The following is a 15,766-nucleotide window of genomic DNA, read 5'->3' as shown; positions in this document are numbered from 1 at the left end:
AAGGACTGTTATGAGTGTTATAAGGACTGTTCTAAGGACTAAGGACTGTTCTAAGGACTGTTCTAAGGACTGTTCTAAGGACTGTTCTAAGGACTAAGGACTGTTCTAAGGACTGTTCTAAGGACTGTTATAAGGACTGTTCTAAGGACTAAGGACTGTTCTAAGGACTGTTATAAGGAGTGTTCTAAGGACTGTTCTAAGGAGTGTTCTAAGGAGTGTTCTAAGGACTGTGCTAAGGACTAAGGACTGTTATAAGGAGTGTTATAATGACTGTTCTAAGGACTAAGGACTGTTCTAAGGACTGTTCTAAGGACTAAGGACTGTTCTAAGGACTGTTATAAGGAGTGTTATAATGACTGTTCTAAGGAGTGTTCTAAGGACTGTTCTAAGGAGTGTTATAATGACTGTTATAAGGAGTGTTATAATGACTGTTCTAAGGAGTGTTCTAAGGACTGTTCTAAGGACTGTTCTAAGGACTGTTCTAAGGAGTGTTATAATGACTGTTCTAAGGACTGTTATAAGGAGTGTTATAAGGAGTGTTCTAAGGACTGTTCTAAGGACTAAGGACTGTTCTAAGGAGTGTTATAAGGACTGTTCTAAGGACTGTTCTAAGGACTGTTCTAAGGACTGTTATAAGGAGTGTTATAATGACTGTTCTAAGGCATGTTCTAAGGACTGTTCTAAGGACTAAGGACTGTTCTAAGGACTGTTCTAAGAAGTGTTATAATGACTGTTCTACGGACTGTTCTAAGGACTGTTCTAAGGACTGTTATAAGGAGTGTTATAATGACTGTTCTAAGGACTAAGGACTGTTCTAAGGACTGTTATAAGGAGTGTTATAATGACTGTTCTAAGGAGTGTTCTAAGGAGTGTTCTAAGGAGTGTTCTAAGGACTGAGGACTGTTCTAAGGACTGTTCTAAGGAGTGTTATAATGACTGTTCTAAGGACTGTTCTAAGGACTGTTATAAGGACTGTTATAAGGAGTGTTATAATGACTGTTATAAGGAGTGTTATAAGGACTGTTCTAAGGAGTGTTCTAAGGACTGTTATAAGGAGTGTTATAATGACTGTTCTAAGGAGTGTTCTAAGGACTGTTATAATGACTGTTCTAAGGAGTGTTCTAAGGACTGTTATAATGACTGTTATAAGGAGTGTTATAAGGACTCAAAAGCAACAGAGCTTATGATGTTATACTGCAATTTAAATGGTTCGATAAAACAACATGCTGAGTAGGCTAATCTCAACTTCTTCACGGTTTATAAACTATGTGTTTTGGTGTAAACTCCTTACACCGTGACTGGAGCACACAGAGAGAGGGACTGTACTCTCCTGTTGTTGAAACTACTCCCAGGCTGCTTTGTGGGTTAAATGCCACAACCCACAAATCTCTCAGCCTGGGTTCAGTCCCACAGAGAGAGAAGCCTTTGGATTGTTCCAGGATCAAGCCTGTGTGCTGCTCCAAAACTAATGAAACTTTCCTTTATATTGAACACTCTACACACCCACCCAGAGTCCACAGAGGGTTCCTCCCTTTGTTTTCATTTTAAGTTATATCTTTCAATATATTTATAACAAAATAGTGATGTAAGGCCTGTAACGCTCAGAGTTAGAAAGATTTCCCGAAACAGCACCACTGCCGTTTCGGGAAATCTTTTGCTTGGAATTTGCTTGGAACAAATAGCATAGCATGAGCAGAGATACCCCACTCAGACTTTTAAATGACTGCACTAAAACGTTATGAGATCATTGATTTGTCAGGAAATGAATTAATAGTAGATTTGTATTCCTGAATGTACTATTAACATTCCTAAAATCATTCTAGTGCAAAGTCTTATGTGTAAATATAAATATGAATGAATGGTATCCACAGTAATGTGCAATGCATGTGTTTTGGTTTTGCTGCATGTCTACTGTTTACAAGAGGAACTATTAGAATATAAATTAAACATGTTCTGCATGACTACCTTTAATTATTTAAAGAGCGAACAGCAACAGCAATCCAATATATCAGTCCCCCTATTAGTGTATGTGCATTCATGTATGTGCAGGTGTGTCGTCACAACCTGTGTGCCGCGGGCTGTCGTTGTTGTTGTCCTGCTCTATGGTCACTTCCAGGTCGGTCTGATTCTCAGCAATCAGCTGCAGCTCGCTGACCTCAGCCCCGGTGTTCTGGACTCCCACTGGCACCTGCAACAGCAGCACAACGCCAATCAGCTTATCCACGGTGCTTCATCATGACACCAAACATGTGCAGGTGTTCCCGGAGGAAATCAAGCCCCAAAGACAGCCGAGGAAATGTCTTGCAATGCACAGAGATCACATCACAGCGGCAGTCAACACAAACTCATGTATACGTATTTGAATTACAAATTTTCTTGCTAAATAATTTTGTCTATAAAATGTCAGAAAACAGTAAAAAAAAAAAAAAAAGGATTCCCATAATAATTTCCCACAGCACAAGGTCATGTCCTCAAATGTCTTTTTTTATCCGACCCACCACTCTAAACCCAGAGATACTCAGTTTACTATCATGTATGACAAAGAAAAGCATCAATCCTCAAATTAGAGAAGCTGGAACCAGATCACGTATGTTACTAAGACACAACGAACAGGTATAAGGAGAACTTACAGGCTGTAATATTACAGCCTTTAGGGAGATACAGATAATGTTTCCATATGTTTAAATCCTCCCTGCTTCATCATCAGGTTCATCAACCTTATTTTCAAAACAGCTTGACCTGATGTAATCCTGAGTTGTGGAGTTGAGGGGGGCAAAGAATATTAAAAGAAATGTCCAGTGATCCCAGGATAAAGCTCCGTTTTCAGAGGAATGTGTTACAGACAAATAAGGCAATAGAGAGAAGAAGACAGGTAGAGGGATGAGAGGACAAAGGGAGACGGCATGGAAAGAAAGAGTACACAGTAGTGTCTGTACCTCAGAGTTGCTGGACGCACAGGAGCTGGCTCTTTTCGGACACAGTTTGGGTCTGGAAAACATACAGTACCACAGCAATTCAGTTTACAATTACAGACACATCCAAAAACCAGCTTTAATGAATGTCCCTTCTTTTTCAAACTCTTGGAAGAGACTCTCTGGTGTTAACAATTTGACCAGAAATGTAAAAATGGACACTATCCCATAGAGCTGTACTTTGACATGGTAACCAACTCACTCAATGTATAATAGCTCCAACATACCTGTGGCTATTTCCCCTCAATAGATGCTCTATTGTGGTGTTGGATGATAGAGCAAGATGCACCACAATCTTGCAGTTCACATGCTGAGATGTTATTGCTGTGCAATGCTTTTTTTCCTGTAGGGATGCGCTGCAGTCACGTTTTCACTTCTGATGATCCAGTATTTATTTCCACAGACATACTAGTGGCTCTTAATATTAGATTATTTTACAACTGAAAAATGACTAACACCATCTTTTTTTACCGTGCTTTTCTTTGCTGTCCATATGAACCAATGAAGCGTGCAGAAATACTTGAGTCCCCTCTCATTAAAAATTACTCTTACAACCGAATGAGTTCATTACCAGCCGTCGGTCAACTGAGGGCAACTCCTGCTGTGACTCATCCACCTTTGACTGTTTTCTGACCAGAGGGGACTTTGATAGTTAATCACACTGCGCCTTTAAACTTGCAAGAGCTCACCTTGCTCACCATGCTAGTTGTTTTCCAATCATTTCTGTGAACTCATTTAAATTACCGGGAACAATTGGATGAGAGACGAAAACAGCTACTAAAGGCCGTTCATGGGTTTCATGGTAATGCATTTCCTGGCTTCTGAATGACTCGTGTTGTTCTTGCAAATTACTTTCATTTTTTTTATTGAACATGTGTTTCCAATTTCCCTGTCATTAATAGTGAGAACCTGTGGAGTTATTGTGCCTAATAGGAGGAGTTGGAGACAGTGAGCTGCATTTGAAATGAACGCAAATCATATTAAAGGCTGTTTCTCACAACAAGCTGAATACTGAGGCAGATTTAGAATATATCTGAACTATGAGGGTAAAACAGAACAGATAGTATTACAAACCTCAAAACTATACAACACAGCTTGTGTTCATTGTCCCCTGGGATGGACAAGAGGGAACAGCTTGTAAATTACACCTTTTGACAATGCTATCGGTACCAAACTCACATTGAGTTTTAATTCTCCTTGTCCCTTTTCCCCCTATTTCCCCGCCCATTTACTTTCATGTATCCTCTTGTGTTTTTGTGTGCTGGAATTGATGCCAGGTGCTGTACCTTGAATGCCCCGCTGTCTATGGTGGGAATGCTTCACATCAAGGAAGCCGCACAGTTGCAGCCAAACCCAACTAATCACCAAGAGTTACCACATCAGGGACTGAGGCTTCCAGCTGAGTCAACATAACGAAAGCAGTGAATGTGTATGTGCGAGTGAGTACATCTGTGTGCGTGCATTTACTGTTAGACCAGCCTATTTTCATTCATGTGAGGAATTAAAGACTTGTGAATTTTGTCAGGAGAATATTTACTCAGGACTAGCTTTTTTGAAACATAAACCCCATTCATCTCAGAAAACCAGACCTACTGTAGTGCCTGCAGCCATGCTAGCAGCTCTGCGGCCGTGCTAGCAGCTCTGCGGCCGTGCTAGCAGCGCTGCGGCCGTGCTAGCAGCTCTGCGGCCATTCTAGCAGCTCTGCGGCCATGCTAGCAGCGCTGCGGCCATGCTAGCAGCTCTGCGGCCATGCTAGCAGCGCTGCGGCCATGCTAGCAGCTCTGCGGCCATGCTAGCAGCTCTTCGGCCATGCTAGCAGCTCTGCGGCCATGCTAGCAGCTCTTCAGCCATGCCATGACATTTTATTGGCTTACTTTACTATAAGATTTTACAATGACTTTTTTAAGTTACATTTTGAACGACTTTTTTTAATTAAATAGTATATTATGATTAATGACATTTCTTTATGACATACTAAACATTGATATTTTATATTACTTTTGTATTTGATACTATACTAAGACATTTGCCCATGACTAAGTTTAAGTGTCATTTCTTTATGCCATAACATTTCACCATTACTTTTTTTGTGACATTATTTAAGGCATAATATAACTTTTTCTTGACATTTTTCTTATCTATAGTATAGTATGACATGTTCTTATAGCATACTATGGTATGACTTTTATATGACATACTATTATTATATCTGGATTCTGACCCTCTACACCACCATGGGGATCATCAAACTTTTGTGTTTCGTGTCTTCACTATATCTCTGGTTTTGTTTGTTTGAAAATGTTTTTAACTTTAAATAATTGAGCGTTTAGTCTAGAAAATGCAGTTCATTACAAATAGAAGTTAATAACCAATTGTATTTGATTAAGCTGACGACCCTAATCTATTTGTCTGTTTTATTATCTTCTAAATAAAGTTACTCTACTTCTGTTACCTGAAAACGACGCAGAGGGCACTTGTCAGTATCATTGCAAAGAAGGCAGCTCCGCTCACAGCAGCCAGCAAAGAATCAACCTTGCTGGCTGTGGGAGCAGCAGCACGGCGGTCCCCCCCTGGCTCGGTCAGGTTGTGGTAGTGGAAGAGAAGAGCGAAGCCACGGCCCCAGTGGGTGGTGGTGATGAGCTCCATGATGACCTCCACCATCTCCTGGCTGGAGCCGAAAACCAGCTGGCTGCTGGGAGGCCGGTTGGACCCACAGAACCTGGAGGAGAAGGTGATGAGGTCTGAGATGTAGAGGACATCGTGGGGGCAGGCGTCAAGCACCGAGTGCTGGGGTTCCAGGCTCATAGCTGGAGTGTCAGAGGAATGTGGCGAGGCAAGGGTGGTCTCCTCCACAACTGTGCTTGGGTCAGAACTGGGGGTGAGGTCTCCCCTGAGGTGAGACGAAGAGGCAGCCATGTCTCCTGAAGTCACAGTCCCAGGTAGGAGCAGGAGAGAGGGAGGAGGTGGCGAAGACAGGCCAGAGGAGGCATCCGCAGATCTTTTGGCAGAATTTGAGACTTTGGCAATCTCCATCTTTGTGGACTGTTCCTGGACCACTACTTGCTTGACCTCACCATCTTGGGAAGTCTGCTGAGTCTTTGTGACGTCCCCGACACTCTGAAACATGGGATCTTTAGCTGCTGATGAAGTTTCATCTGCCGCTAAGATGCCAGGAGTGAAAATCACCTCTTCGTCTGACTCTTCAAAATTAGAGATAGCAGAGTACTGTGCAGCGAAGTCATGGCTTTCAAACACATCAAAGTCAAATATCTCCAGAATAAGCTGGTAATCAACAGGCACAAAGAACTGCCAAACGCAGTGTGTCCCAGAGGAGTAGTTGTTGGGGAAGCCAGGGGACAGAATGAGTCCTTGGACGTCCACCACGTCCACCTTGGCACCACAGTCAAAGTACACCTGCAATATGAATCACATTAAATTAGTCTTGTCATAATTTAAATTCTGCTTTCAAGGAATTATAACCAAAGAATTTCACACTTTAAGGTTAATTTCAGGTACTTACTAAGACACTTATGACTCACACAGGTGTAAATGTAGCGCTCAGCACAAATACGACAAAGGTTCGGGATTTTGATTCCCACTGGTGCCACCCATTCATGTAATTCTCCAACATTGTGTGTAAAAGTGTTGAGCGGTATTATATTACACCCTAGCTTAATTCTGAGATGAGTCATGTATTCAGATAATGGCGACTAAGTAATTATGTTCTCCATGTCAAAGGCACAAACAACCAAATAATACACACCACTTGTGGTGATTACTCAAAAGACGAACTTAAAACTGAACTATTAAACCCTGCTGTTCTGCCTTTATATCAAAGCGTGTTTTGCCTGTATTGCCTGCTTGGGTAACCCTGGGGAGGGCATTTCTTCAAACATTCTGGCTGTAATTCCTCCCAGGTGTGTGGGGATGTAAAGAGGACCTGAACTCTAAGCAGAGGCAGATGTGGTGCTGGGCCAGGGAGCTGAGGACCAGACCTTTGTAGGGGGCCTGTGTGTTTATGAGCGTTCCTGTTTGCCTTAGTTTTGGACTGTGGGAATGACCCAGACTGGCAGACCCCCATGCCAGAAAGGTAACAAACCAACACCCGCGGGCAACACTTGTGCTCTGGACTGGGCTAAAAGCATAAGAGATCACTTTGAGAATGCAGTTTAGATCGGAGGCGAAGAGGGCAACGGGGACACAAGGAAAGCTACAGTCTGTGGAGCCAGACAGGCCCTTTGATTGCTCCATGGACTATCTACCCCCATCTGAATGTAGACTTTAAGTAGCAAAATCTAGATGTAATTTTACAATCATGACTGGAAAAGAGGACCACTTGCTCGGCCCTCCGGTCATCAGGATCAAACCAAAAGCCTTCTCCATAGTTGATACAGCTGACAGCCTCACAGCCAGGCAACAGCATATATAACAGACACACGGGAGGTCAGAGAGGGCAAGGAGGGACGCATGAGAAAGTGTGTGTGTGTGTGTGTGTTAATAGTTAGATGTCAAGACATATTGCATTCTGAGTGATTTTGTTGACATATTGCCGTTTCATTGAAGAAAAGATCCTCGAGAGCATACCATTAAGTAGAAATGTAATAAGCAACTGGTCCACAGCGGAAATGGTTTCTCTCGACCTCATGATCATTACATGATGACCCAGTCTAGTAGACAGTACAAGCAATAGTTTCATCACATTAACAGTATTATTGTCTAAGACATTGGACTGTTTGTGGCATGCGAGTGACATTCAATTAAAATGTTTGCTTACTTACTATAAAAGAAACAACGGCTAAATGATCATTAAAATCCTTTAAGTTTTTTCCCCCCCTGACTGACATTTGGAAGCAATTACTTTGGCACATGGCATGCTACACTTGCACTGCCTGCACATTTACTAGAAATTAATGTACTACAGCAAGGAATTACACGGATGACATTTGAACGGGCAAATTGCCATTCCTGCTGAGGCTAGAGAGAGTAAGCCGATTTGGGGTTCACAGTGTTTTCAGAAAGGTTGCGCAATGAGGGGAACCACTTCACAATATAGGGGCATAACAGGGGGAGGAGAAGGACAGCGTGTCCCCTTTTAGGGCAAGAATGACCAGTGGTGAGAGAATGTATGTTTGTTCAAACGCCGGCGTTGCTGGCCTTTCCTTAACCTCCCTGGACTTGTTTCACTCGGTAATGAAACTTAAAGATAAAACAATAATGCTTGTTTTATTAAGTAATCGTCTCTCGTATGATGTGAAATCCTGCATGTGATGAAAGAGAACTGTGTCATGGACAGAGACTGTCATCTGTCCCACCAGGACGAGGTGGCTGGGAGGTCCCCAGCACCCTGGGATGTGCATGCTAGACTACACATGAAAGGGCCCCAAAGTACCACAGTGTCGAATTGAAATGGGACATTCTTATAATGCCAAACATCTCAGTTCTGTTACATCACAAGCCGCTCCACTGGCAGGCCGCTAACTATTCAAGGATGCCTTTTCTCATGGCGAAACAATGAGCTGCAGTGCCGTTTTGGTGATCCGCTCCGCCAACGGGGACGGCAGATAATATTTTAATGAAGTGATGCTAATAAGTACAAGGCAAGCTGAAGGTTTACATAAGCCGACTCGTCATTGCGCCCCAGTTGTGCCAGTGACAGAAGTAGATCAACTGAGCACATGCTTGTTAGACATGACTTGTTCGGTGAAACATCAGACCAGCTGCTGTCATTACTGAGAGGCCCCCGACAAATGGTATTGTTCTATTGTTTTCACTTTGCGTCAGAACATCTTTAAAAAAGAAAAAGGTGTTTCAATCACATTCCATGATGGGGTTCAAACGTCTAATTACCACAGAGGCAACTTTAACTCCTCTAAATGATGCTGTTGAGCTGACTTGTTTGTTTAGCACCACTGTATTAGAATCAGTGGTGGACCAAGTACTCACATACTTTATTGTAGAGTCAAAACTTTACTTAAGTAAAAGTCAAAAAGTATTAGCTTCACGAGTACTCACAACGACCCATTTCAGAATAATATATGTCATATTGAATTAATGTGTTAATCACGTGCAGCTGGTAAAGGAAGAGCTTTTATTTTGTTACTATATACACATTTCACTAAGGGATTAATAAAGTTTAATCTTAACCTACAATAATAAATAATAGTACTCTGACCTGAGCAATACATTAAAGTTCTGGGGCAAAAAAAACTAAAACAAACATATGATCCTCGCTTGTAGTAGGACTTGTCAGTACACATTTATTTGACATAACAGAAGTCTGCCGTCTAAGTGTTGACTGTAACATAGATTATTTTAAACCACCCAGGCTGACAACACCGCTGTGAAAACTGTGCAACACGAGCTGGCTTCTGCTGAAGTACTGTTACACAAACACACACACACACACACACAGCCCCGGACAGGCTCATAAACAGGCAGGCGGGCCCCTCAAAAGGGGGGCAGGAATCCTCACCAGCTCTGTTTACTGGAGGAGAAAAGTGACACTGCTTCACAGGCTAACGCTTGAGCAGCAGCGGTCCCGCTCAGGATGCTTTGCAATCCCACTCACTTTCTCAGGTCTGGACTGATATCAACATCGCACAGCTTTGTGGATCCATAGTTTGTTGCCTAGCAATATTAAGAAAGATGTGGTCCAGGATGTACTACACATTAGAACAGACACAAACAAGATTACTTATATAGAAACTGGAAGGATGTATGCTGTGAAATCAACGCTGAGATGAAACAAATCTCACCGCAAATCAAATAAAAGACGGAGCAATTGGAGTTGAACAAGGAGTGCCACTAATTCAATTAGAATAAAAAGCACTTTTTCTCTAAACGTACAGGAATTGTATGAGTGGAGAAAGATTTACTTCTCGTGCAGTAATGCAAAATACACTGTCAGAAGAGGACAGGGCTTGCAGGGTACACAGTATGCAGGAAACGTCAGGAACGGCTTTGCCATACACCAATCATACCCAGAGACATGGACCGAAAAACAAGTCTGAATGGGAACTTTACGGTCAGCGGCTCAATATGCCAATTTTGTGTTTTAATATTTTATTTTTTTACAGCTGCTCCCAAATACACAGATAGAAAGAAAACAAGCAGCTCCTTGAGGTCATTCTCCACAGCGCTGATACGCGAGCCCAGGATTTATCACATACCTCCCCTGTGATGTCAATGCCTCTCCTGATGGGCTCATGCAGTGGCTGTAGTTCAAGCCAGGGTGAGTTTACAAACAACTGGTGTGGCAGCCTGATTAAGCCCCGGCATTTCTAGGGTCGCCCTCGTTGGCCACTGTAGTGCTGGCTCAGCACATTTGCAGCACTGCGTGTGCATCATGAGTGACTTATGAAAGGCCTCTTTGAGCCATTGCACGTCTGATCAACATTTTATTTAAAGAACTACCGTGGGCCGTTCACCGTGGAAAAGTGGAACCCTGGAAATTATTACCGCTGTGTTCCACTAACTCGCACAGATATGCGACTGTGTGAGCGAGAGGGGACAGGCAGATGCAGGCTCTCTCATGTTTGTGGTGTACAAATCTATTAACATAGTTCCCCTAAAAAGAGCTGCTGCGGTAGCTGTTAAAGCGAGTCTGTGGACCCCTGTGGTGAATCACGACCTTATCTCCCCGGTGGTTTCAACTAGTTTGGAGAAATCATTTCCAGATTTTGGAATGTGAATGCATCCATGATAATTAGTCATTCGGCAGCACCTCAGTGGGAAGCCTAATCGCGTAGGCTGAGCTGCACAGCACTGACACAGTTAAACTGCAATCAATCAGAGTCTAAAGGGAGACAACAACATTTCCAAGTGTAACCACGGCATCAAAATTGCCAGACAAGCTTATTTTTTTTCAATATCACCTCTAGCGACACAGATAACCCCTGGACTACAGACTGTGTCGATGCCCCAGTATGTGCCTCTTGTGTATTAACATGACATTTGAGTCACAGAGCTAAGCGTCCCATGTTCCTTCTATTCTGCAATCTGCAAAGACTTCCAACCATCTGGATAAAAAGAAAGCATTCCCTCTGCTGCACGACAACAAAGGTTATTGCTCTTGTATATGTGAATATGAATGTGTCGTCTGGTTTGAAAATAGAAAGCAACAGCAATACAGACAATATACAAGTGTCACGTTCTGTAATTTTGCTATAGCTTGACGGCGGACATATGTGATTTCCTGCTGCCATCTTTGTTTGGGTTAGAAAACACCTTTGTTGTTGTGCAGCTGATGGATTTATTTAGTTTTATCCAGATGGTTAGACGAGTCTTTGAGGAACACGATGCATGAGAGGAACAAACTGGAGCTGCAGTTAAGTTCCTTACAAATTGGGATTTTGTGTCCACAAGCAATTCATTATTGTAAACAGAAGATACTTCATTGCAGAACTAAATTAAACTTGCCGGTTGTCTATAGAGCTGCGATTGAGGGTTATTTTCAATATCAATTCTTCTGCATTTTTGCATGAAAAATGACTTAGTTTGCGATTATCTTTCTGTCGAATCCATTCCACTAATTGTTGCTCTGGTTGTCTGGTTCGTGGGCTCTCTGCAAGCTGCTCCGCACTCTGCCAAATACTGGCTGTGAGGTTCAGTAAAAGAAGCATCACTCACAACCTTCAGCATTTGGATTAAGAAGAAGAAGAAGCTCTTATGTGCAACATTTAGAAGGCTACACATGTTAATGTGCCAGATACATATTCAATCAATCAGAGAAGCATCAGATATTTGCAACATTGACAGTTTTTAATGCAGCCATGAAGTTTGTTTTCTATTGAATGACCGACTGCATCTCCAACCAACAGGAAAGCTTCCTCTCACTCTCCATCCCACCGCAGTTCACCGACACACGGAGATGTTTATCTGTTGACAGACTGTGTGCATCTGTTGTCATATAATTCATGGGAGGAGTGAGTAAATTCACAGTTCACTGGGGTCCTACAACTCAATTCGATTAGAGATGAATGTCCCCTCTATCCATCGTAAATAAAACCTTCCGAAAGACAGAGCGGAGCGACAAAACAAAGATTAAATTCATTCTCTATTGTCGACAGCGCTGAATTGTGGACTGACAGACTAGGATGCCACCCATTATTTTCTGAGGGGATAGAATAAATTCCAAGCTTGTTTATGCTGTTCCAAAAATCAACTTAATACAAAAGGGGAGCGGAGGACAAAGACATCATTTACCGTGCTCCCTCAGGCAGATAATTGCAAAGATAGTGAGCAGCCTATGTACACAGGAACTAAAGCTGGAGACGCTGACAATTCAATATAGCAAGAGCTTTTGTTGTCTAGTTCCAAGAATGGTGCTGCTGACCCGCCATTGTCCATCAGCGGAAGAGGATGACTCTTGACAGGTGGAAGCTTCTCCCAGCTGACAATGTGGTCTTCGTGTCCTAGAGGGGGATCTGTGTCAAGGGTAATCCCTCTGTGTTTTGAAACCAGCCACTGTCCCAAACGGGGGACATTTTGGTACGTCATACATGAATCAAAATCAGAAGAACATGGGATAGGAAGAGTGGCTGGGTGATGCGGTTTACAGTTGTTTTACTTCCACTCTACTACGAGATTTGGCAGGAAATTACATAAAATATGAAGCACATCCCCGTCATTTTAAGAATGTTTTGCTTATGGCTATCCCCAAGACCACAACACAACAGAGCTTAGAGCATCTATTCAGCCTGAGAGGCATTCACCCCTTAAGAAAACTTACAATTTTATAAACCAAACGATTAATCTAGAAAATAATTAGTAATCGATGATGAAAATAAATCGCCGCAGCCCCAATTAGAAAGATCCTAACCCAACAGAGACAGCTGAGACTGCTAGAGGTAGACATGGACATAGAGGTAGGTATGACATGATGCTGACCAACTCACATACCAATAAATACATGTTCTAGCTATCCTTTGCAGTGTTCTTCGTTTCCAGCAACGAAACATCACTTTTCCTTTCTTCAAGAGAAAGTACTGAGGCCCACCCCTGAAGCCGTCTATGTAAACATGACAGTTCCAGGTAACACTGTACATCAGCAAGTCCTGCCATCCTCCGTCACATTATTCTTATGGTGCAGGTATCCATAGAAACCAAATTATAGTGACATCACCTCAGGTTATGGCATCAAAACAACTTTTAAACCTCAACCAATCATCTCTAAAGCACCCATGCACAGCTAAGCCTCACTAACCTGGCAGGAGCGATGACTATACCACAGAAGAAGCTAAAACTCGTCCAACATGAATCACAGCCTGATTGAATGGAAAACATGCCCTGAGAAGCAACTCCTGACTGTTTGGAGTGCTGTTTTTTCGGAGACAAACTTTCGATTATGAACTCCTCGCATGTCAGAGGAATAAGCTTGGAATTTTGCGTCAATGAGTGTGAAATGTACAAAACAAGGTTTACATGATCTCAATGTGGTTCTCATTTAAGCAGATTGGACTCTGCATGCCGTTCTGTAACTCTGTGAAGTGCAGTAACATCAAAACATGCCTGTGCCATCAAAACATCCCTTTGAAAGCCCTTGAGGATATAATATCCTACGAAGTTTGGACATAATAAAATATAGTCCAGAACTATTATATCTTTGTCGTGAATGAAGGTGCACAAGAGTAAGTCAGCATGATTTAAAGTGATTAAAAGACTCTGGTTATGGCTAACGTCAAAGAGTTTTATAGATCTCACTTTTGATTGTCAAAAACAGCACATGGGATATTTTTTATTTAAAAAATAAATAACGAATTAAAGCTCGAAATGCAAACCGCATGCACTTTAAAAAGAAACATCTGTTATTTTACAGTAGTGTATAGGCGACATGAGGCGGATGTTTAAATGTTATGGACAGACACTGTTTCCAATCACAAGCTGACAACACCATTTTGATAACCTCTTCATGCAATATATTTTGTTTACTACAAAAGTTTCACAATTTCAAAGGCAGCGTAAGACTGATTTGAGAAGGTAATGTTACGTGCAACAGAACGTACGCAAAACTCAATTGTAAAAATTGTACATTTAAAAGTCCATTGCTATCTGCAAAACTTTCCTATAGTGTAATACATGTAATTAGACGTTTTTCGAAGCAGAGTGGTCTTCTGATATAGTCGGCATAAATGTTATCTAACAAAAAGCATCTACAGTATTAAAATGTCAACTTTTTAAATGTGGCTCAATACGTACCGCTTCTTGCTATCGCCTTCAACGGTGTAACGTTAGCCTACTGTATTTTGGTAGTACAACATTGTTGAAAGAACAGATGAACTACATTTAAATTTAAAATGTAGTAGACAAAAGTGTTTCTTTGCGTGTCAGATGTATGCCGAAATGAATGGTAGCATCTAACTTTTCTTAAAATAACTTGCTTGTAGTCTCTTGGGGTCGGAGTGTTTCCCGAAAAGCAAACATTGTTGAATATCAAGATTTACGAACGGGGTTCGTGGCTTGACTCTCTACATGTGAGCACGGCACTCAACAGGGTTGGAGGTAAAGCTTGTAAATTATTGTAAGCTTATTGTCAACAAATGTCAACTTACTTTTTGTGCAACGCATCCCATCACGAAGAGTAGATGTGTTGTCATAAAAACATGCGCCCAAAGCGACGTAACACAACTCATTTTCCTCTAATTGTTCCTTTTTAATGCGACGCACAGTGAACCGTATCCCGCTCCTCTGCTTCCCTCTCATTCACCTGAAGTATCGGGAGCGCGCTTCCATCGTTCATGGGCGAACTCGAACACAGGACCAGACCCCTAGCTAAAAACTCTCCTATTCTTTATAGTCATTTAAGTGTTATTTATATGAAATGTATTTTTACATCGTTTTTTTCCTCAAGTAAATAATGTAATAATATTATTGTAGTTGTACTGGTGCAATTTATGATGACCATAAACTTGTATATATAAGGTCTATTATATTTCTATAGCTTGAAATTGCTCCTCCAATCAAGCATTTACATTTACAATGTATTAAATTAAGCAATGTTACTATGACTTTTTTAAATTTGTTGTAGGTTGTATCGCTGACAAAATGTAACTACTACAACCTAAATAAATAAAATAGACTACACGAATGAATTAACAATTATTTAATCATTCTTTCAGAATTATATTTGAGCCCGGGTAAAGCAGTCTAAAAGGGTAAACAAATCAAATATAGTATTTTTACTCAATCTTTCATAAAGAGTTATAGCCTAACTGAATATATGTATATCTTGTCTGAAGACTCATATCATGAAATGATCCTATCTTTTTCAATTTGTGTCAAGGAGAGTTTGTGCTCCCTAATGAAACATCCTCTATTTGATTGCTAAAAGGTTTTGTTATTGTTAAAAATGCACATGTAAATGTACTTGTTTTTGTTTGTTGGTTGATTCTAAAATATTACATCAACTTTGGAGTCTGAGGGACTTTATTTGGGTGAGTTCTTCCATAATCAGAACACAAACATACAATTAATTTAGTAAATGCACTGAGAAGAATGAGCACAGATAGGCATAAACTCTACTAAGCCAGAGACTTGTATGAAAAAGCCAATATATCAAGTAGCATGCAACAGGGAGAATGTCCAAAATGAACCTGAATCTATAGTTAGTCTCCTTTAGGGGATTACTTTCATTATATAACATAAGAAAACACAGGTAAGCCTGCATAGTTTCTTCTAATCTGCTATTACAAAATGTGTGAGAGAGCCATTTTGTAGTAGGCTTTGTCTTATACTTTTGTCAGTGACATTAAAGAAGGTGACTCAGTGTGGTAGATGAACACAGTTTGATTTCACTC

General features: G+C 41.3%; 1 protein-coding gene across 3 annotated transcripts in view; it reads right to left on the bottom strand.

Annotated features, from left to right (window-relative positions):
- Positions 1–14,720, bottom strand: part of LOC115012973 (uncharacterized) — a 21,975-nt gene extending 7,255 nt beyond the window's left edge. For 2 of the 3 annotated variants that reach the window (XM_029438870.1, XM_029438871.1), the window contains exons 1-4: positions 14,522–14,661; positions 5,425–6,386; positions 2,937–2,988; positions 2,065–2,188 (exon numbers count right to left, since the gene is read on the bottom strand). In XM_029438870.1, the coding sequence (XP_029294730.1) occupies positions 2,065–2,188; positions 2,937–2,988; positions 5,425–6,386; positions 14,522–14,602 (1,219 nt within the window). In that variant the 5' untranslated portion in view covers positions 14,603–14,661. The other variant, XM_029438872.1, reaches the window with a different exon arrangement.
- Between the last annotated feature and the right edge of the window lie 1,046 nt (positions 14,721–15,766).

This window comes from Cottoperca gobio, chromosome 9, assembly GCF_900634415.1.
Source record: "Cottoperca gobio chromosome 9, fCotGob3.1, whole genome shotgun sequence".
NCBI lineage: Eukaryota > Metazoa > Chordata > Actinopteri > Perciformes > Bovichtidae > Cottoperca > Cottoperca gobio.
Note: the sequence above shows the minus strand (reverse complement) of the source record. Positions and strands in the feature narration are given on the sequence as shown.